Raw genomic sequence first — 21,800 nt, 5'->3', positions numbered from 1 at the left:
GTTACATCATTGGGCACTACATGTCATGTGACCAGAGTCATGTCCTCTAAGGTCCTGTACAGTTGCAACATCCACCCCCTGTATGTGTCTGACCCCATGAAATCACAGCAGCCTCCATGGAGGATGTGGAACAGTAGAAGTCCATGGAGGGTGCTGTGATTTTATGAAATATGAAACACGGGATAGACATTGCAAACATAACTGAGTAAAGGACCTTAGATGACATCACCCTGGTCATACTGAGAAGCAGCATGGGGAGGAGAAGATGGGATGGGCTGGCCAAGCAGGACACACCCCCACTGATGTCAGACACTACAAGATGAAGTTGATTTATGGGGGATGTAAGGGAAACTAAGTTTTTAGCTAAAAATTTAAGTCAGTTAAAAGGGTTCAACAGGAACCTGCCACTAGCTGTATTTGTGAAAATGTGATGACAGGTTCCCTCTAACCAGAACCAAAGACAAAATTGTTTAACATGACTACAATACACTGTGGTGCTCTGTGAGAACTCCCTCCATCATGCATATCTTTGTGGCTTTTAACTCCTGTCCTCGGAGCATTGTTCATTCCACAAATGTGTGAATAAGCCCTGAATTCTGCATATTTTTATCAGCAAATAACACAATGAAAATTCAGATAAAACAGCAAGCATCACATGTCAAAGCACACAAAAAAAATCTTCATCAAAACAAGATCGTATTGATTATATTGATACTATATTATACAGCACAGCAATGCTTTTAACGTGACTAGACCAATACGAAAAGTGTACAGAGAGGAGTATGTGTATTATTCTTATATAAAACACTGTGAACATCCACAAACAGGAAAATATTCTGATCTTTATTTTACCACATTATCAAGAGCACAATTACAATGTCATCTCACATCCCTATATTGATTCTGCATTTTATACAAAATTTTACACAGAATAAAGACAATAAAATATTTTACAGGCTGGGTCTAATGAATAATTTACATTATGTTCTTGTACAAAGAGAAACCAAAATTAAAAAAGAAAAAAAAAAAAATAATAATAATAATAATAATGAACCTGTACCTCTTGAACATTCAACATAAACATTCATGGAGCACTTACCATACTTTGTAATTGAAACTAAAACCATGGAAACAAAGAAACAAGTATAAACAATAGCTAAACCTCTTTATACAGATGTGGTCTTTACAAAAGCCAGATGAATCTAACATATTTTTAAAAAAAAAGTTAAAAAGACAAATTTACATCTTTACAGCCCCGTTCTTGTAACAAAAAGTGAAGTGAAGCCTTGATTATATCCTAATCTTAATATTATACTATGTATAGATTACGAGAACTGGATTCTATGCACGATGGAAATCATAAACACTGCACTGCAGGTATTTATTGTGTGGTGTAAGTTCAGTAACTATTAGATTTAATGTAATACATTCTGGTAACCTATAAAACTATTTCATTAGAATGTCAACGTGAAGAAAAGCCCCTACCTACAGTAAGAGCCGACAAAGAGGATTCACCCTCACCCCTTCACGTTGGTATCAAGTATTGGGCAGAGTAGACGTCATGTTCTTAATCTCTGGATGTAATTTAAAGGGGTTTTCCCTACTAACATCTCTTATACCCTTCCCAACTGCTTGGCGGCCACAAGAATGGGAGCCCACAACTCTCCTGTGTGAATGGAGTGGTGCTGCTCATACAGAACAACCAGTCCATTCAAATTTAATGGAGTAGAGTCAATCCCAACAAAGTACTCGTAGACACTCAAGTCTCACGAATACTAGTGATGCCGGCAGTCGGACACTATTCTGAGGAATAAGCACCGTTAGGCCAGTTCTACACTCGCAACGCGTGCTACCTGGATCACGGCAAACCGGAACTGAACTCCGTTCAGTTCCAGTTTGCAGCGTTCGGGCCGCACATGCTGCGAATTCATCACATCACACTCGCAAGTGTAGGCCTTAGTGGGAAAACCTCTTCACGTATGGGGCAGTGGGAGTGCCCACAGCTTTTAGTGTCATGTGCAAAGAAATAAAACACCTTGGACTGTATATAAAGCATAAGAAGAGTGGTGTCACTACATGCAGGATCATAAGAAGTACAAAAGTGCCATTAACATTTTACAAATTCCACCAAAGCCGGAAACATTAATGGGACTTCTATATGCAGGTTTACACTGCTGCCAGTATGTTATATGCAACCCTAGTCCAATTTTCTCCCTCAAAACTATTTCTGATCTGCATGCAGCAAAATACACGACCAGTTATATTAAAAAAGTGCAATTTTTCTCAATAATTTAAGACCCAAATTAAAAAAAAAAAAAAAAAAAAAAAAAAAAAAAGCCAAAACATATCACAAGTGTAAACAGCATTTAAAATCTCCATAAAAATCTCCATGTGCCAATTCACTGAAGAGGACAAAACAGAAGTACATACTATCAATACATATGGTGCACCGGTAACAACGTGTCAGCGCTTTCCGTCATGTAGTACGTGAATATATCTACGTTGTTCTTTGCATAATTGCACTGCATAGCCCGAAGATTACTTTTCTGATACAAATAAAATTATTGTCAACACTTTATACATAGTAGCCATCAATACTTTTACTGTAATCATTTCTCCAGCTTTCTCCCATGTGGTTTGTCTATATTACAATAAAGCGTTTCTTTCCCCTCCCATCCCAAAGATATAGTAACTATTCTGGGAAGTATTAGAGCTTTAGTATTTCATTAAAAGAAATCTATAAAAACCTCTATAAAAAAAGAACTGGGTTATATATTCTGATATAGACATTTCTACTTTTCTTCTTAGAGACATCCACATAACACTGCCTGTAAAACAGATGGTAGAAAAAGCAGCAAACCCGGTATAAAGGTTGTGATGGTACAGAATGAAAAAGAATAATGGATCCATGAATTAAAAGAAAAAGTGTAGATAATGTATAAGTAACTACCGCCTCCTATCATGGGACGCCGAATTGTATTCACTTAAAAAATGTTTCTGCGGATTAAAAATTAAATGGTTTCCCCACTAAAGACTTATCCACTAGAGAGACCCCTGGCAATCACAAGTCCTCTGTGTCCCATACAGAGTGGGGTGGTGTGCTCATTCACTCCATGAGGTTGGTGGTAGATGGACGTCACAGAAATCCCATAGAAGTGGATGGAGAGTTGTGCACCGATGCCCCAGTCCATATGAAACAATTTCCAAGTGGGACACTTTCCGCAAGAGCAAATTAAACATTGCAGATAGAGATAATATGCTATTATTGGTAAAACCAAAACGGACAGAAATATTACTACTTTTCATATAAAGACCCAGTAGCAAGTGTAATGGTTTCATTTTAGAATCTGCATTGACTAATTTTCAGACTAGGCCTCCAATGTGTGATCAGCTACAGGGAGACAGCAGCACCATTACTGCAATAATACATGCCCATCTAATCCATTGTGTATGGTAGTAAAGCCCTGGTTAAAGGACATCTACCACCATTTTACTGGTGGTGGACTGTCACCAACTCAATGCTCATTATCCTTAGGGGTTTAATGGCAGCAAGCTCCTCTATACCGAATAAATACATTTACAAAAATATGTTAATGATCCTATGCCAACTGAGCGCCTCCTTGCTCCGTCATATAATAAAATATATATGCCCCCTTTAATAAAATTCATTTTTCTGGCCAGTCGCAAGCGCTGCAGACAGGCAGTGACTTCATCCGCAAATCTTTAGCATGCGCGAGAGCTTCTACTTTGCGTGGACGAAGGTTTCCATTTCGGTTGTGCAAGTAACCACACTGCATTTGCGAAATTTGCAGACAGCCGGTAGACATGACCGGCTGCCTGAAGGGCTTGGAAGAGGCCAGAAAAAAGAATTTTGATGAAGGGGTCATACATATTTTTATTATGGGACAGATCCAGGAAATGCTGAGCTGCCATAGGCCTGGGCCCCTCTAGCTCATTAGCATATTTTTATAAATGTATTTATTTGGTATACAGAAGTTTGCTGAAGATGGGAAAACCGCTGCAATTAAACCCCTAAGGCAGTGATGGCGAACCTATGGCACGGGTGCCAGAGGTGGCACTCAGAGCCCTCTCGATGGGCACCTGCGCCATCACCTCAACGCAGAGTTCGCCAGACAGGACTCAAGGCCCCCTGCAGTCCCAGGCAGCCCAGAACCCTAGAAGGAAGCTACAATGATAATCCGAAACTGCTTCTCCTTATTTCTACTGTATTGGTGTCCTCCGGTGCCTATACAATTTAAACATGTAAGACAACAGGGAATCATAAGCTACTGTTTAAATTGTCGAATCGGCACTTTGCAAAAAATATTTGGGTTTCGGTCGTAGTTTGGGCACTCTGCATCTAAAAGGTTTGCCATCACTGCCCTAAGGTAACGAGCACTGAGCTGGTAACAATATGTAGACATAGTAGATGGCCTTTAAGCTTCAGTAATCGACACAGTCTCATAAAGCAAGAAATTGGAGCTGCTCCTTTCCAGTGAATGTAGCTGTTTCCTAGATCTGCTGGTCTAAATTCATCACAGATTTTCATACAGTGCATACGAGCATGAAACAGTGAATATGAAGAAACTGGGGTGAAGTGCTGGGCTAGGTGGAGAAGGGAGGGGGAGAACACTGCAAATCAGGTGAAAAATAGGACCTGCTCTACATCTTGCGTAGCAGTCGCCCGGCTGGGCCACTATGTGCTCACTGTGGCCACGTGTGACAGACCTCTCTGTAGGCCGTGACCTGGTCATAATTTGTAAGGCCAGATCACAGCCCCCAATATGGTCATCTGCATGGGGCCTTAGGGAGATCTTCTAGGGAAATCCTGGACTGGATCCAAAGAAAGGGGAAAGGTATTACTTTTACTTTTCTCTCTGGGATCCACTCCACATTTCCCTAAGCTTTAACAACTGTAGAAATGGGCCATTTTTAAAATTAAAAGGGGGGGGGGGGGAGAGTAAAGTCAAAATTACCAAAACAGCTTGACAAGGGCAGACAAATTTTGGAAGAAAGAACTGAACATACATATCCAGTGACCTCCTCATAAATGCAACTTTGTTAATTTATTAAACAAAGAGCCGTACTGGACTATAAAAATAATTATTCGTTTAGAGGCACATAGATTAATAATCTTACGAAAGAAAAGAGAACACAGAAATTCACTAAACATGACGCTGTCCTCTACAAGAACGGGTATATTTTAGCAATATTCTGCAAACACCACGACAGACAAGGTCACACTAAGCTAGCCTCTTTATGATGTTTCATAGTGTGTTGATTCTTTTCCGATGGCCGGCGGAAGCCTTTCTTGCAGTAGTCGCATCGGTGGGGATAGTCTTTGGTGTGGATGGAGATGACATGGCGTTTAAAACCAGAAGCGTCTGTGGTGTTGTACTCGCAGTACTCACACTGATACACTTTTTTACCACTGTGAGACTTCATGTGCTTTTTTAGTTCTTGTTGCTGCCTGAAGCCTTTACGGCAGCGTTTGCACCTAAATGGCAACTCCTTAGTATGTACAGACAAGATGTGACGGCTCAACACAAATGGGTCCGCGATCTGGAACTCACAATGCCTGCACTGATGCATCTTTTTACCCTTATGTGCCGCTTCATGCTTTTTAAGCTCGGAGGGTCGGTGGAAGCCCTTCTCACAGACTTCACACTTGTGGGGATAATCCTTGGTGTGCACAGAAATAATATGCCTTTTCAGGTCACTCGAGTTAGAGCTTTTGTGGTCACAATGCAAGCACTGGTGACTTTTGCTCTCCTGATGCAGGATAACATGTGCCTGAAGATCTTTAGAGTCTGCAAACGTTTGGAGACATATTTCACACTTGAATGGCATTTCTTTGCTGTGCTTTGTCTTTACATGAGTTTTCAAATTAGAGGAGTCAGCAGATTTGTAGTCACAATATTGACAAATATATGGCTTCTCGCCGGTATGAGTACGCATGTGCTTCTTTAATTCCGAAGGGTGACGGAAACCTTTTCCACACTCCACACAGATGTGAGGAAAGCTCTTGCTGTGCACAGCCAATAAGTGTCTGTTTAGTAAGCCCTGTTCAGCGGTCTCGTAATCACAGAACTTGCACTTGTGCATTTTGTTGCCTGCTTTTTCTTTGTGTGTGAGCTTGTGGGCAAACAAAGCATTAGCGTGTAGGAATACTTTACCGCATTCATCGCAATCCAATTCTTTTTCTGTTTTAATCACAGTTGCAGACAGTTTGTGACTCTCCAGGTGGTTATGCAGACTTACTTTCTTATTGGTAGTATAATCACAGTCTGTGCAGCGATATTTCTTACGCACCAGATGTTCTGGGTGGTTTTTCATGTGTCTTTTAAGAAAGCCTCGGGATTTGAATTTCTTGCCGCAGATCATACATGGATAAACAGTAAGCGGGTGCCCATCAGGACCAATAATTATGGCTAGAAAATACAACATACACATAAACAATTTGTCAGGACATTTGAAGCATTGAATTCCGCAATAAACATATTATTTATTATATTATATTATTGACGGAACAATAAAAATTAAAGCCAAAGAAAGAAAAGTTCTTATTGGCATTCCTAAAATGGTCTATATGGTCGCTTGGCTTGTGAGCCCTCTCCATACGGTCCCCATATTATCATGGCAAATATTATTGATTCACTATTTTAACATATAACTCTTTGTCCCGATGGAGATGCCTACAAAAACAGGCTATTGCATGACGGTGACAGGACCTTTTGAGTGCAAACAGTAATTAAATTATTCAATCAACTTCAACGTGTAATATCAATATATTAATAAGAGTTTATTAGAATAAAGTCTTTGTAACTAAACAGAATATTACACGATGCAGAATCATATTGCATCAGATTCAACAAATTGTAAAATCTAATACTGTATAGAGCAGTGATGGCTAACCTATGGCACTGGTGCCAGAGGTGGCACTCGGAGCCCTTTCTGTGGGCACCCAGGCCATCACCAGAGATGACTCCAGGTATCTTCTTGCAGTCCTAGACAGCCCAGGACTTGCTGTGCACAGAGATATTTTAAAGTGACAGCTCTACCTGGGACTACTGGAAGAGTGGGAAGGTGTGGACAGATCTGGATTATCATTGTAGGTACTGCTCCGACCCTAACAATTCTTGTTTATGGGACCCTGGAGCAAAGCTACAATGATCATCCAAATTTCTTCTATTTTATGCTTTATTGGTGTCCTCAGGGTGCTGGTATCAATGAAAGCTGTGACAGAGAAGGGAGCATAAATCTTAAATTAAATTTCTGTGTTGGCACTTTGCAATAAATAAGTGGGTCTTGGTTGTAGTTTTGGCACTCGGTCTCTAAAAGGTTTGCCATCACTGGTATAGAGGTTTATGTAAATAGTAAACTTAACTCAACAAAACATAATTCAGAAATCTTGAAACAAATAGGACCTCTAGTGGCAAGTGTTTAGTATTACAGTCTAACCATTATTCAAGTGAAAGCCTTGGGAAGGAGAATTTCACAACTTTAAGTGCCTTGTTCAGCTTCCGCATTTAAAAGAAAAACAAGAAGCTTTTCTAACATGCAAATGTTGCAATAAATAGGCGTTGGCTAAAGCAGAGCTCACTGGACCCAGGAAGGCTGGCAGTGGAGCCATAAAGGAACATGGCAAAAAGAGACATTTGTACTCCCTCCAGTTTATCACCAAGGCACACACCTGTTTGATACTGACGGTTTTCTCCCCTCCTCTTCTTCTTTGGTTTTTGCTTTAGCCTGTCCAGTCCATCAGATTCGTCTATGTGCAATAGGGCACTAGCAGTGCCATTTCTGTGCTCCATACCCTCCAAATTGTTATTCATATTATTACCTAGAAAACAATGCCCATTAAATGAGTAGTAGCAACATTAATCTATCTTATGAACTTTAAAATAAAGAAGCATTATAGTAGTGATACCAAAAACACATTTTTGCTTTACAGTATTAATATTTTCCTTGAAGAGGAACGGTTTTTATGACCAATAGGACATTTTCACTTGCATGGTGACATAACTTTCATGATTTGAGCTCTGCAACAAAACAACATTTAAGAAGAAATGAATGAAAAAGACTTTGTTTAATTCAAGAGGTTGACCCTTTGTATTCACAGTATTGGCATTTAAAGAAATCAAAAGTAATTGGACACTTTGACTTTACCATAAATAAAATGTTACACTCTTATTCTTTGCAAGCAACGACGGGTGATGTCAATTGCTGCCAGACTTCAACCAAACACTGGCTTTCCTCCTATGTGATGCTTGATCAGCCCTTTGGGTATTATTGTCTTGGCCGGCCTATGCGCCCGTTAGGCCAGGCTCTGTATTTTGCTATCTCTGTGTTGTATATATCAAAAACCGTTAAAAAAATGTTTTTTTTTTTTTAAGTAAAATAAAGGGTTTTGCACCAGCATTACCAAAGTGTGTTGCTCAATGATAAACTTTACGAAGTTTAAAGACTGTCTAGTGTGGACGTCCTATTAGCTGGCCAACTTAACGCCAAAAAAAAAAAAAATTTCAAAAGGGTATTTTTTAGACATATTCAACAAATTTGGGGGGGGGGGGGGGGGTTATGGACAAAATTTTAATCTGCCTCATAGGTACCATTAGAGTTTCAAAAACAGTGAATGTGGGCTTGTGATACGAGTGTAACAAGCATAGCTGTATGTGAAAGACTTGTACAGGTAAACAAAGACATTGGGGTGATAATAAGCTGTCCATGCAAGACACGTTTACAAGCAACTACAGCATCTCAAAACATGCAATACGGATTCTTTTACCATATGCTGCAGCCCAGGCAACCGGCATAAAAGTTTTGCTTAATTCTGCATCATCCAGCTGATGTTCATGTGTAATTGCTGCATCTTCCTCTCCAACAATTACTTCCATATATACTTCATCAGCTATTTCTGCTACATCTGATGAAACAAAACACACATTACATTTTTCTATATCCTGTATCCTGTATGTTGTTGAAGCAACAACATAAAAGCAGCCCACCAGATATAAGAATTTTATAAAGCTTATAGTCTACAATTAACTAGCACAAAATGAGCATGTGAACCTACCCAAATCATTATCATCATTCTGAGGATCATTTACAGCCATGTAAACCATTTTCTCACGGGGAAGGCGACCTCCAGTATGAGGATCAAGAAGTCCATCTCCAGGATCATTTTCGGACTCACTCTCCACAATGTCTACAGTGCCACCTGACAAGGAAGTTACTGATGTCAATTTTGTTTTCTCTAAAAAACATTTCACACACAATGAATGAAAATGAATTGAAATTTCATACCCAAGTCTTCACCAGGGTCTGCTTTAAAGATGTAAACCTTGATGACTTCCGGACATGATCCATCTAATTTAGTTGGGTCGCCATCCACTTCGCCTGCCATGGCAATCTCCTCTGCACATTCCTCACCAATCTTTTCAGCATCATCCACTAAGGAGAATTTAAAATACACATTATAATTTAAAATACATATTCACAGCAAATACATAGATTAATGACCAGGCCCTTTTTCATTTTTGCATTTCACTTTTCATACCTTTAAAAAAAAAAAACAAAAAAAAAAAAAACACCTTTTTAATTTTTTCCATGTAAAGAGCTCTCTGCCGGCTTGTTTTCTGTGTAATAAATTGCACTTCATAGTGATGGTATTTAATATTTCAGGTCGTGTAATGGACTGAAAAAAAAAATTCTGAATGCAGTAAAAATTTATGAAAAACCGCATCCGCACCATTTTCTTGTGGGCTTGGTTTTTACAGACTTCAATTTGCACCCCAAATGAGATGATTAGTATGATCACGACGATACAAAAATTTATATAGGTTTGTATGCATTTTCAAAATTAAAACTTTCTGTACAAAAATTAAATAAAAATTCTCTTTTGCCAACTGCTGGTGCTAATAACCTTTTCATACTTCAGTGTAGCTGATGTTTTCATTGCTATCATTTTGGGGACTGATGGAATTTGATGGCACTATATAAAGATTTATATAATATACAACCTTTTATTATACTATCATTATTAAAATATTATACAACCTTTTGATCACTTTTGCAAAAATGTGGGGTTTCGTCATTTGGGCGTTAATTTCCCTTAAGGGGTTCAACTCCGTGACTAACCCTTATTACATTTTGATAGAGAGGGTATACCTTGTCCCAAGAAGCCGAAACATATTTAGGATTTTTACTGTTTATTTTTAGATCACTTCTAGGGAAATTTTTGAATTTGTAAGGTTTTTTTTTATGATCCTAGGTTGTCTGACTAATCCTACAGTAAGGCAGTATATACCGTAGGAGAATTTTACACATGATCTAATACTATATGCCACTGGCACAGATCTGCAAAAACCATACAGCCTCAGGTGATGTCACGGTGAGTTATGATCTCAGCCAAGATGGCAGCATCCACGCACTGCTGGTGGCAACCATAGGGTCAAAACACGATAGGTGCTAAAATTGGGTGCCACTTGTGGGTATTTGCTTTAGTATGCAGCAAACACACACACCTTGTATGAAGAGGGCTCAGCCTGTGAGCCTCAGCCGTACTTATACATTACAAGTCGGTAAGGGATTAAGCACAATCACCAAAATAAAACTAAAGATTCTTTCTAAACTCTCCTGCAGGGCTGTGTGGTCATGATAAAATTTCTGACTCTACAAATATATAATAAATTGCTAGTTTGATCAATCCAGTATGTGCCAACATTTCTTTAAAATTCCAGTTCTATTCCTGATCAAAGGATTCAGGCCAGGGGCCCACACTGTCATACGCACTTACTGGGCTCTTGACTCAGCAGCATGACAGGCCGCGGGTTGCTCACCAGACTGTAGAACATTAATTGAACTTAATGTGTGCTGCACTTTATTTACATGTTCGGTATGGAAGCTCCTCTTTTATAGATCCAAGGAAAAGGCATTGGGATGGAATGCCTGCTCTCATCATACAACAGCTAGAGTGACCAGGAAACCAGGACTATGGAGTCAGAGACCATTTTGGTGGAGTTGGAGTTAAAGAAATTAAGAAGTCAGAAGTGAGTCTTACAGACTCCACAGCCCACACAGCACTACAGTCTAGGCCAATGCCGAGGCCCGTCACAGCTACAGAGACCAGTGGTGACATTAGTTTACACGCTAGGCTGTTACTTGCTACTGCAATAAGCCACTTTTTGTTTGATAAACGCACTGCAAAGACTAGCCAACAATCTAATGTGTATTGTGCCCTTACTCTTCCAGAGAGATTACATCAGGGATGTCAAATTTCAATGAAGAACAGGAAAATGAATCCAGAGTAAGAGAGCGGAAGTGAGAGAGCTGGAAGCTTCAAGCTCGCTCACTTCTAGTTATGGGACATATAGGATTCATCACTGGCTCACAAAAATAGCCACGAGTAAATGTGTCCACGACGCACTGAACACCTTCTAGATCATGTTTATTTCATGGCCCAGCGTGGTAGTATCAACAAGAGAATCAACATGTAACTTAGTTAATAAAGTCAAGGAGGTGGAGAGTTTAACACTGAAGTCAAGCTTTGCTCACTTCAGAATGCCCTATTTACCGTAATTGATGGTCCTGCATCCAGACACATCCCTAAACAGATCTCCTTCAATCTGATGTGAGGAGAGCTTGACTCCAGTGCTGAGCTCCTTTCTCTGCGACTTTATATAACCAATTTACATCTCACTTCAAAGTTGATTTTCTGAATGATGCCACCACACAGACATGAAAGAAACATGATCTGGTAGGTGTCAATCTGCTTCACAACATACTTGTAATGGTTTATTAGGTCAATTACTGATGATAGGTTTCCGTTAAATATGCCACATTTTTCTGATTGCAGAAGTCACGTGGATCAGCCTCCTCATATTGATGCCTTTAAAAAGTTGACCAAGGTCAATAGACTGATGAGACTGCAGCGTTCAAACTCCCTACCAAGCCCCTCAGTGTGGCCCCAACAGGAATGAAGGCGATGTACTGGCCTGTGAACCAGAAGTGCCATACATAGAAGTGATTGAGTTGTGACCACTTCCTGTAGCTGACTAGTCGGGGTACTCTGGCTGCCTGATCTGCACTGACCTCCAATTTATTACTTATTCTAAAGATGATCAAATTTGCAAACTTGAAACACCCCTTTAAAGAATTTCCACAAATGGAAATTCTTAAAAAAAATAAAAAAAACCTTAAAAAACATATTTTCATTTAAAATTGAATGTTACCCTTTATGATTTTAACAATTATGTGCTGAAACTTACAAGATATCATAAGGTAATCGTCACAATTGACTTCTTCCCCATCAGGACCTTGCACTGGAATGCCATTAGCATCGATCACAGCCTCTGAAGCACAGTCTGCTACAAGGACCTCTTCTGAAATAATGTCATCACCAAGGCTATCATCTGCCATCTCCTCTCCTACTACATGATCTGGATGAATAGCATTTTCACTGCTGGCAACAGTTAGGGTTCCTTCCACCAAGTCAGAGTCTAAGACATTCTCAGGAACATCACAACTGGATAACACATCTTCTTCCAGTTCCTGCTCCTCTGTGTCGGGACCAATCTCATCTTCTAGAACCTGCTCTGGTATTATTACAGTCTCTGATACCCGTGCTCCCTCCAAAATGTCAGAACACTGCACATCTTCAATAACAACATCTTCAATTACATCTTGGATGACAACAGAATCCGCATCGTCATGAAATCCTTGAACGGTCATGCCTCCCTCCCCATCTGCAACAAAGACAGTCTCTTGGATTTCCACAATGATCTCATTGCCATTAAGGTGAGGGGTTCCAGTTTCTACAAAATAAAATGAAAAAAAGGAGTGAGCTTAATTTTATAAAACTTTATTACTGAGACACATTTGTTTAATAGTACTCAATTCTGACTTCTTTCTCAGTAATTTTATTAATCTAATACCTCAGCAGGTTGGAAAAAGCCTTTCTGCAACTACCAGTCACAGAGATAGTCCTATAAATAACACAGAACTGATGAGAGCAGAGCACATGAAACACTATCATGGGCATAGCACCTTTCATATGGAACTTCTGGTAGTTCTTTAAGGGTTGCATTCCCTTGTTTCACAGGATAACGGGGCATTGCATAAAAAGGATAAGCCATCGTGTTATGAGATAGGAATACCATTTAAAACTTTACATGCAAGTGTAGAATATATCTCACTTGTAAATGGTTATTGTAGCTAAAGCTTAGGTACTGGTATGATGTAATCTAAAACCTAGCTCAACAATCTCTGAAACAGTTTGGCACAGAACACATTTAAAATTGTATAAAAATAATAAAAGTCCATTAGGCTTATCAGGTGAGTATTTTATTCCTTATCTATTGAAGCAATGGGAAGATTAGCAGCTGCAGATATAATTATCTATCTACCAAATTAGGACATTTGTCCACTAGAACAAACTAGAATGGAAATTTCAGTTTCTAGTGTTTTGATGTGATAAGTGCATGTAGATACCAGCATAAGTGATACATTCTTATCTTGTACTTCTAAGTTAAGTGGTTTTCAGAATCTCATGCTCTGGGGCCACACTTTCATCCTGCAGCATGCATTTGCATAAAATTGCCTTTAACTATTTCCATCAATGGTTTTTTGTGCTTGAATTTTCATTCTTGCTAAATAGCTGAGCCAGGCCTTTTGATTTAGCATTTTCTACCAATGACCTTTTACATTGGTACCCAACAGACAGACCTTCCTTTAATATATTAAATGTTCTAGTCCATCAGTAGTTTTGAGCAGACCTGAACTTCATCAGAAAAATCAGGTCCAGCTCAACACACTGCTGGTAACCCCTGCACCAAGCAAGGCTGCCAGAGGCATTTGAACTGATGAGGCGCATGTGTTGGGGAGGATCCCCATTCCATGATGACCTCATGAACACCCCCTCCAAAATTGTGGTGCACACCCACCACATCATTTGAATGCTGCCAGAGGCACTTAAAGGGAACCTACCACCCCGATTCTACCTATAAAGGTAGAAGGGGGTGGTAGGTGGATGGATGGGACGTGAGGATAGCCCTTTTTTTGGGCTAATCCTCACTTCCCGGGTGTCTTTTAGAAATGCGACCCGGACGAGGGTGCGCAGCTACCAGGAGCTGCGCGCCGAAGATGATCTGGTAGGCGGAGTAACGTGGCTAGTGGGGCTTGGAGTAGCCGCGACTAGTAGCCTCATGTCCGGCTACTCCACGCCCCAGTAGCCGCATTAAAAAATTAGCATATAGCTACAATAAAGTTTTCTAAAACATACCCGGGACGTGAGGATTAGCCCAAAAAAGGGCTATCCTCACGTCCCATCCATCCACCTACCACCCCTTCTACCTTTATAGGTAGGATCGGGGTGGTAGGTGCCCTTTAAATAGTTGACACCAAACACAGGTGTCACTAGTGGTCTGGTTCGGTTCCGTACCCAAACCGATTTCTAAGTATGGAGCCAAACACTTGTGGGTCTTTCCATCACTATCCATCAGTCCAAATTATGCACGCAGTCACATACAAGAGAAATAAGTTTAAGTACCTGAAGCATGAAAAAAAGCATGCGGTTCTGTTTGCAGTGCAAGCTCTGCTACATCTTCTTCCATGACTCTGAACAATCATTAGCTGATTTTTCTATAAAACAATATAAATAGAATGTTAATCATTACATTAAATTTACATAAAACATTTATAAAGAATATAGATTTCTAAAATGTATTTATTTAGAAAAGTCCAACAGTGTTAGGTATAGTTATTATACTTACTATCAAAGCAGCGCTGGCGCTCGTGTAATGTGAAGTCATGGTGAGGCACGGTGTATATATCTTGTCTAACCGCACCATGAACGTGCTGAGCGGCCAGGCCGCAAATGATAGGACAGATCCTGTTCCTAACCAGATTTCTGGAGTGGGCAGGCATTTTTAATGGACATCAGCGAGGTGAGCAGCTCTCGCCCACTGATGTCCAATGGGCCGCAAACAAAAAATCATAAATAACTATGAGGTTTTGCAGGGGCAAACTCAACCAGAAGCACCCAGGTGTCAAAATGTTTTTTTCTAGAAGGAAAAAAAACAAGGGCAAAACATAGCACAGAACTGCCCATCAATGAGAAACAATTATCGCAGGAGAGCTCATGGACACTTTGCAAGTTTCAAATGCAACTAAAATGTGGGCAATACTACTGCTATGGCAAGCACAATAGACCTAGCAAGTGCTAAAGGTTGGGTGTAAGGAGAATTGATGAATGATTGAGTGAAGAACATTACTACCACAGTGGGAGGGAAGGATGTACGTTACTTAGTGAAGTTACATTTTTAGTGATACAAGTCCAATCGGACGACCATTTTACAGATTTGGCTCTTGGGGAAATTTTAGTTTGACACTCCTGATCTGTGTCCACCGAGGGGCACATTTACCAAGAACAGTGCAAACTGCACCATGTATGTGTAGTGTGCAGGGGGTGCCAGATTCAGGCTCAGGTTTCTTCATGAATCTGGCGCGCTCTGCACTGCCCCGATAGTGCACCACTCTTTTTTGGTGCACTTTAAACATGAGCCGTGCAACACATTTCTGCTGGACTTTGCATGTAAAATGTGGCGCACGGTCCAACTGAGCACCGGAACGCCCCTTCCGTGCAGGAATTTGTGTTGCATAAAATGTAGTGCAGCCGCACCACAAAACAGTCATGTGCAAAACAAATGTGGCGCAGGCACTTCCCAAATGCCTGTGCAAACAGTTTGCAACTAAAAGAACATGCAAAATCAGAAAGAAAACGGTCACAACCCCCTAAGTCAATGTGCCCCAGTGTATTAATAAAAAAAAAGACATTTGGAGAGCCATTGAAGCAGCATTTCCAGTCTGTGAGGAACAGTGGATGAGAGGTCATGAAATCTTGTACAGACAGTTTTCATAGCAGATTTATCCACGCCAAAAACACATAATTTTCACAACACAAAATGGATTTATACAGAAATGTTGCAAATTTTCTTGTGTAGAAAGTCTGAAAGTGTTCCGTCCTTTGAGAAAATATCATAAAACTATTTTGTCCAGTTGGTTATTACAATTTCTATGTTGGAGTTTTATTGACTCCTATCGTTAAATTTTAGCCATACAGCTGACATCACATGCTATGCCAAAGGACGCCAAATCTCATTATTTTTATATGTTTTATGCTATTTAAAGCAATGCAGTACAGCATCACATTATACAACTGCATTACTCAAAAGCATGCAATGTATCACTAGTCAGTTTCCACGCCTATCTTCAATGGATTATCATGCATTAGGTTTGCTTTGCAGTAAAATGCACATTATGCCTCATTTTAGTCCGTTGCAACTTATCCTTTATCTCTAGAGCAAAACCTGTATGGGACTGACAACCAGAAATTATACATAGTAAATATATAACCTTCTTAGTCTCCTAAAGAAATCAAAAACTGGTTCCATTGAATCACATGGAGCCCAAGTGTAATATTAAGCGTTAGGCTACATGAACAGGTGCTGCTGATTGTATCATCAGTGTGCAATGTGTTGCTGAGCCGTATGTCCATAGAGCAGTCCGTGTGTCATCCATACACAATTTGTTTTTGCAGTTCCAAAAGAATTTTTTTTGTTAATGGAAAGGAGGCTAATAAAGTCCAAACCCCTTAAAAGATCACATGATTGTATTACCTATAAAATGATAAACAAATACTGAAGGCACACACATGACACCTGTGCGGCATCTGTTTAAAGAGGACCTGTCACCAGGTTTTGACCCCCCGACTAACAATGCCTGCTGATAAAGGGTTACAAGTACTCCCCACCTAAAAATAGCTGACAGTGAGGCACTGTACATTACAGAGGTTTTTCTGATATGCAAATTAGCTTTTCTGACTCGTATCTGGTATCTGTGACTCTCCTCTCTCGCTCATTATTCTGACCGACAGCTCTGTGACTTCATGTGGTCAGATACATGCATGGGGTACAGTTTGCTATTGTTAAGAGGCTAAGGGACTTTAGATGATGTCACTCTGGTCACATGACATGAACTGTGACCAGTAAGGGGGCATAAGGCATAGAGAGGATTCGATGGGAGGGGTCGGCTGAGCAAGACACGCCCTCTCTGATACCAGGTAATATAAGATAAAAGGTGATTTATGTGAATGTAAGCCAAACAATTTTTAGCTAAAAGAAGCGGGTCAGTAAGTAGGGCTCTATAGGAACCTGTCACTGGCTGTATATGTGCAAATGTGGTGACAGGTTCCCTTTAGAGGGAACCTGTCACCAGGGAGCTCATTTTCACTAAAGACAGGTTGCAGAAGCCCATTACACCTGCAGTGCAAATCTGCCTTTTCTAAGCATTTGCGTTACAATTTCTTTGTTCGTTATAACTTACCTTGCACCCTGACAACATCCTGGGGTAGTCCTAGGGGCTGGACTTTGTTTTGGATGCATTTCAAAAAACATGTGACTTGTCTGTGACTCCTCAAAGCTTGGCCCCAACCTTTGTGCTCCTGTACAGCTCCTCCTCCTGCTCCTTCTCAGAGGTCACAGCCTGGTGAGATGACATCAGTGGGGGGGAGGGACAGAGCTGTACAGGAGCACAAAGATGGAGGCAGCCTGCAGCTCAGACAAGTCACATGTTTTATTTAAATGCATTCAAACCAAAGCCCAACCCCTGTGACTACCCCAGGATTTTGTCAGGATGCAAGAGTAAGTTATAACACACAAATATATTTTAATGCAAATGCTTATAAAAGTCAGAAAGGCAGATGTGCACTGCAGGTGTCATGGGCTTTTACAATCTGTCTTCAGTGAAAATGAAGTCCCTGGCTACAGGTTCCCTTTAAGTTCACATTCCACAGACAGGGGAAGGAATAGGACCTGCTCTAAATTTTCTACACCCTACACGTGGATCCATGAAAAACTATTTAATGTGCAAGGGGTCCATTCAAATTGATGGGGGGGAGATTTATTATACCTTCTCTACCAGTTTTCTGGTGGAAGGCACATGAATCGCCCTTTTCCAACAAGTTTATGCAGTTTTACACCACGCACGCCTATTTAAGCATGCCGAGATGAGAACCGACCACTAGAAAAGTAGCAGAGGCTTTAGCAGAAATCTCCGCCAGATCAGACCTGGTCTTAGGCAGAGATTGTGCCTGAATATACTGAAAGGACAAAGCATCTTAGTAAATACCGGCACTGGGAAATTTAATACCATCAGTATACCACCCGTTACAAAAACAGATAGTATACGGAGGAAAACAGCATTGGAGTGTAAGTAGCCTTAGATGACGATTGATGAAATGTTCAAATAAATCCGGATACAGGAATCTTCATTTTCCGTGTCTACCAGTTGTTTCTCCTCTCACATATGATTCATTACTAGTTCAGACAATAAGATGGAAATTACTGCATCTGTTTTGGTTATACATAACCAATTGCCACATATTTCAGGAGCACATTGGTACTAGTACAAGTGTCCCATCACAAAATAAGTGATGGGCCTCCATAGGTCAGATTTCCAAGATAGAAAACGGTCTATAGACCCATGCACACAGCATCTCAGTCATCCATGGTCATATCTCTTCACTGCACTACAATCCAGTACTCAAGGCATAATTACAGTACAGAACCAGGGCCCGGTAAGGAAACAGCAATGATGAATATGGCCGACAGCCACACAGTGGTCTGCAGCCAGGAAGGGCTCTATACACATGTTTATTTGTTATTGCATTTGTCCAGAAGGAAAAAAAAGCCATTCAATATAAATCTCCTCAATACATTTTTTAAATGCTGTTTTTATTTTGCATATATAATCTGCATTTTAGAATTGGAAGCGTAAGCCCTGCAGCAGGTCATTAAACCAGGGGAATAGCTTTATACCTGATGATATTCTGGAGCCGTTAACACATAATGCATTAGTGTGTATAAGGTTTTCTCCAAATATCTTTAACATCAGCAGTATAAATGGATAAGACATATATCTTACAGTATATACAGGACACTACACGTCCTTATGTAGTGGCTGATCACTAGCAGTATAAATGGATAAGACTGTGCTTGATGTATAGGATATATATATCTATATACACATACAGTATATATAGGGTCATTCTACTGTATATATCTCCATCCTACCCCCCCATGTATAGGAGGTGTCTACACGCCTTGCCCCAGCCTGCACTGATCATGTTCTCTCCCTTATCTTCTTCCTACGCCCTGCCCGTCTATTCCTATCTGAGTCATTCAAGATGGCGGCGCCCCCTCCCTCCTTCCCTCACATGCAGCGTGTGCGCCGGCGCCATCTTGCTTCCACTGCATCTCACAATCACCTAATAAAATAGACGAGTTGTTGGCCTCTTCCCCTGCAGTAATGGAGGTCGCACATTACACACACAGCTCTGTGCACATCACTATAGTCCTGTGAGATCAGGCGGGAAGGGCCGCCATCACCTCAGCGCCGCCGCCCACCTACCTCCGCCCCCACCAGGGCCTAGCTGCGGCCTCCTCTGAGGCCTGGAAGGGCAAGCGGTCGACCGGAGGCCTAGTAGCGGGCCATACAAGGCCGCGGCCTGTCCCTGCTCAGACCGGCGGGGGCGATAACGGAACGGAAACGCAGCAAATGTCCGACGACGTGGCGGCCGCTTCCCCCCAGTCTCCTCTCTGCAGGTTAATTAGGCAAAAGCCAGTGAGCCGGAGCTGCAGAGCCCCGCGGCCGCCTCCTCGGCCTTGTAACTCCCCCCGGGCCGCGCTCACTTCCCGCCTAGGCCCCCGCAGCCTCTCCCGCCACGGCCTTACCTGTAAACGTCGCAGCAGTCCCCTCAATACACCGACACCGGGGCTCCTTGTCCGTTAGGCCTGTACGCGATGGCTGATTCGAAGGGAGGGGGGGAAGGTATAGAGCGAGTGCGAGAGGCAGAAAGGGAGGGGCCGAGCTCGATGGCTGAGAGAGAAAGAGAGGGGGGAAGGAGGGAGAGGAAAAAAGAGCGGGCAGCTCTCCTGGCCGGGGCCGCCGTCAGCAGTAGACGTCACTGCCGCAGAGCCTCAGGAAAATGCGGAAGGGGGAGGCCGCATGCGAGGCGCACAGGCTGCGAGAGCCGAGCCAAGGCCAGGCCGGGGCCCAGAGCCCAGCGCGGCTACACGGCCGGGGGAGAGACGGGCTGCCGCAGCCTGACTTTACCTCATGTTCACACGGATAATACGATGGAAAGAAGCGCGTACATCAGCCATAGACAGAAATATCCGCAATTTCGTGTCTGTGCAGTGCATGGCTGTAGACAGGCCCCTACCAGCCAATTCACTCCAGTATAACAGCAATGTGCTATATGAGGGGCCCCAACATCAGCCATGTAATTAATTTACAATCATCTGCTTTGTAAACCTGCGGTAATGTAAGGCAGTGTTCACATTTCTCATAGAACCAGGAAAGTAACAAGTGCTGCTCACGTGTCATGGAGGAGCAAGGCCGCCTTAGGGTGAAGCACAATGTTGTTTAAGAACATAATGCAAGGGCCCGGTGGCGCGCCTCTGCCCGAAGGTGTATGTTTTTCCATGATTGTGTATCCACCATCTTGCATTTAACCAATGCTTGTGAATGCAACGCAAGCTCTGCAAATGATCGCACCCTTAGGCCAGGTTTGCATGTTGCGTTTTAGTTGTGTCGTTGCATTCAAAGCATCTGGTGCTCCTTACAGGACGCATGCGAATGCAGCTGAAATGCAACATGTGAATGCGGACTCGTGTGTTGTTTGGGATTAGCAAATAACTAGCAGGGGGCGTCCTAAGAATAGGAATCCAAACCCATTACTCTCCTCTGTTCCATCGCATCTGGTCTCTGTATACAAACGTATATTGGAGACATGTCCTAGCCATTGCTTCAACAGCTATCACAGGACCCCATGTCTGATGCACATGACAATCCACGTATATGAGCCGATTGTCCGGACAGTAAAGCTCAGAGCGGGTCTTGTTTCTAATTGTGTTTGTGTTTTGGGCCCCTTGTGTAATTTCGAGCCATAGACAACGTTCTTGCTCTAAAGAAGAGTGGATCCCCTGTTAAGTGACACAGGGGTTCCAATACCTAGGGGGATCCCCATGTAAGGGGTTAACATTTACGATCGTAAACAGCTCAGATCGCAGGTGTTTCAGCACCATGTCAATTGTAGTGAAAAATAGAAAGAAAAGTCAGCTCACCTGGACACACGAGACGTGGATGATGGGTTGCACCGGGCAGGGATAAACTTTGCCAAAGGATCCAGGATAAAATAGAACAGAAGAATCCAGCTTCAAGATGACAGTCCTATAACAATTCTAAATTTATTGGTATTCAAAAATCATTAAAATAGTCCTATCTAGGACTGGTTACAAGGAAGACAAAAAGTAGCGGTCAGCAGGCAAGGCCGTCAATGTGTTATGTAATAATCTGGTGGTAACAGTACGACTTGTTGCAGGAAGTAGCTTCCCTCATGGCCATACAGGTGCACGTAGGGGTTAGACAAAAAGTGATGAAAAGGGCTGTGAACTAGCAGCACAAACTGAGGATAATTAAGGTCCATTGTGCACAGTGGCCGTGCCTGGGGGAGATTATAGTGCAGGTCCTATTCCTTCCTGGATTTGCTTTGCGACCAGACATTTTCAAAGGACATGACCCAATGTGGGTATGGAAACTATTCAGACCCCTTTATATTTTTTATATTATATTTAATTGCAGCAATTTGGTATTAATATACTCTTTGCACCCCAACTTGTCAGACAAACAGAAATGTAAATATCACATGGTCATAAGTATTTAGACCAGCAGCACCTTTT

The 21,800-nt window shown here is 41.6% G+C and overlaps 1 protein-coding gene across 3 annotated transcripts; it reads right to left on the bottom strand.

Moving 5' to 3' along the window:
- Positions 1–822: 822 nt before the first annotated feature.
- Positions 823–20,104, bottom strand: ZFX (zinc finger protein X-linked). Of its 3 annotated transcripts, none has more exons than XM_072137997.1 (8): positions 19,791–20,104; positions 14,549–14,640; positions 12,270–12,815; positions 9,307–9,453; positions 9,077–9,220; positions 8,789–8,926; positions 7,694–7,843; positions 823–6,431 (listed from the first exon to the last, which is right to left on the bottom strand). In XM_072137997.1, exons 2-8 carry the CDS (start codon positions 14,610–14,612, stop codon positions 5,239–5,241), a joined length of 2,382 nt encoding a protein of 793 aa, XP_071994098.1. In that variant the 5' UTR covers positions 14,613–14,640; positions 19,791–20,104; the 3' UTR covers positions 823–5,238. The 3 variants fall into 3 exon arrangements, with proteins under 3 accessions (XP_071994098.1, XP_071994099.1, XP_071994100.1); XM_072137998.1 differs by lacking the exon at positions 19,791–20,104 and adding an exon at positions 19,468–19,739; XM_072137999.1 differs by lacking the exon at positions 19,791–20,104 and adding an exon at positions 19,325–19,451.
- Positions 20,105–21,800: the final 1,696 nt, after the last annotated feature.

Source organism: Engystomops pustulosus, chromosome 2 (assembly GCF_040894005.1).
Source record: "Engystomops pustulosus chromosome 2, aEngPut4.maternal, whole genome shotgun sequence".
NCBI lineage: Eukaryota > Metazoa > Chordata > Amphibia > Anura > Leptodactylidae > Engystomops > Engystomops pustulosus.
Note: the sequence above shows the minus strand (reverse complement) of the source record. Positions and strands in the feature narration are given on the sequence as shown.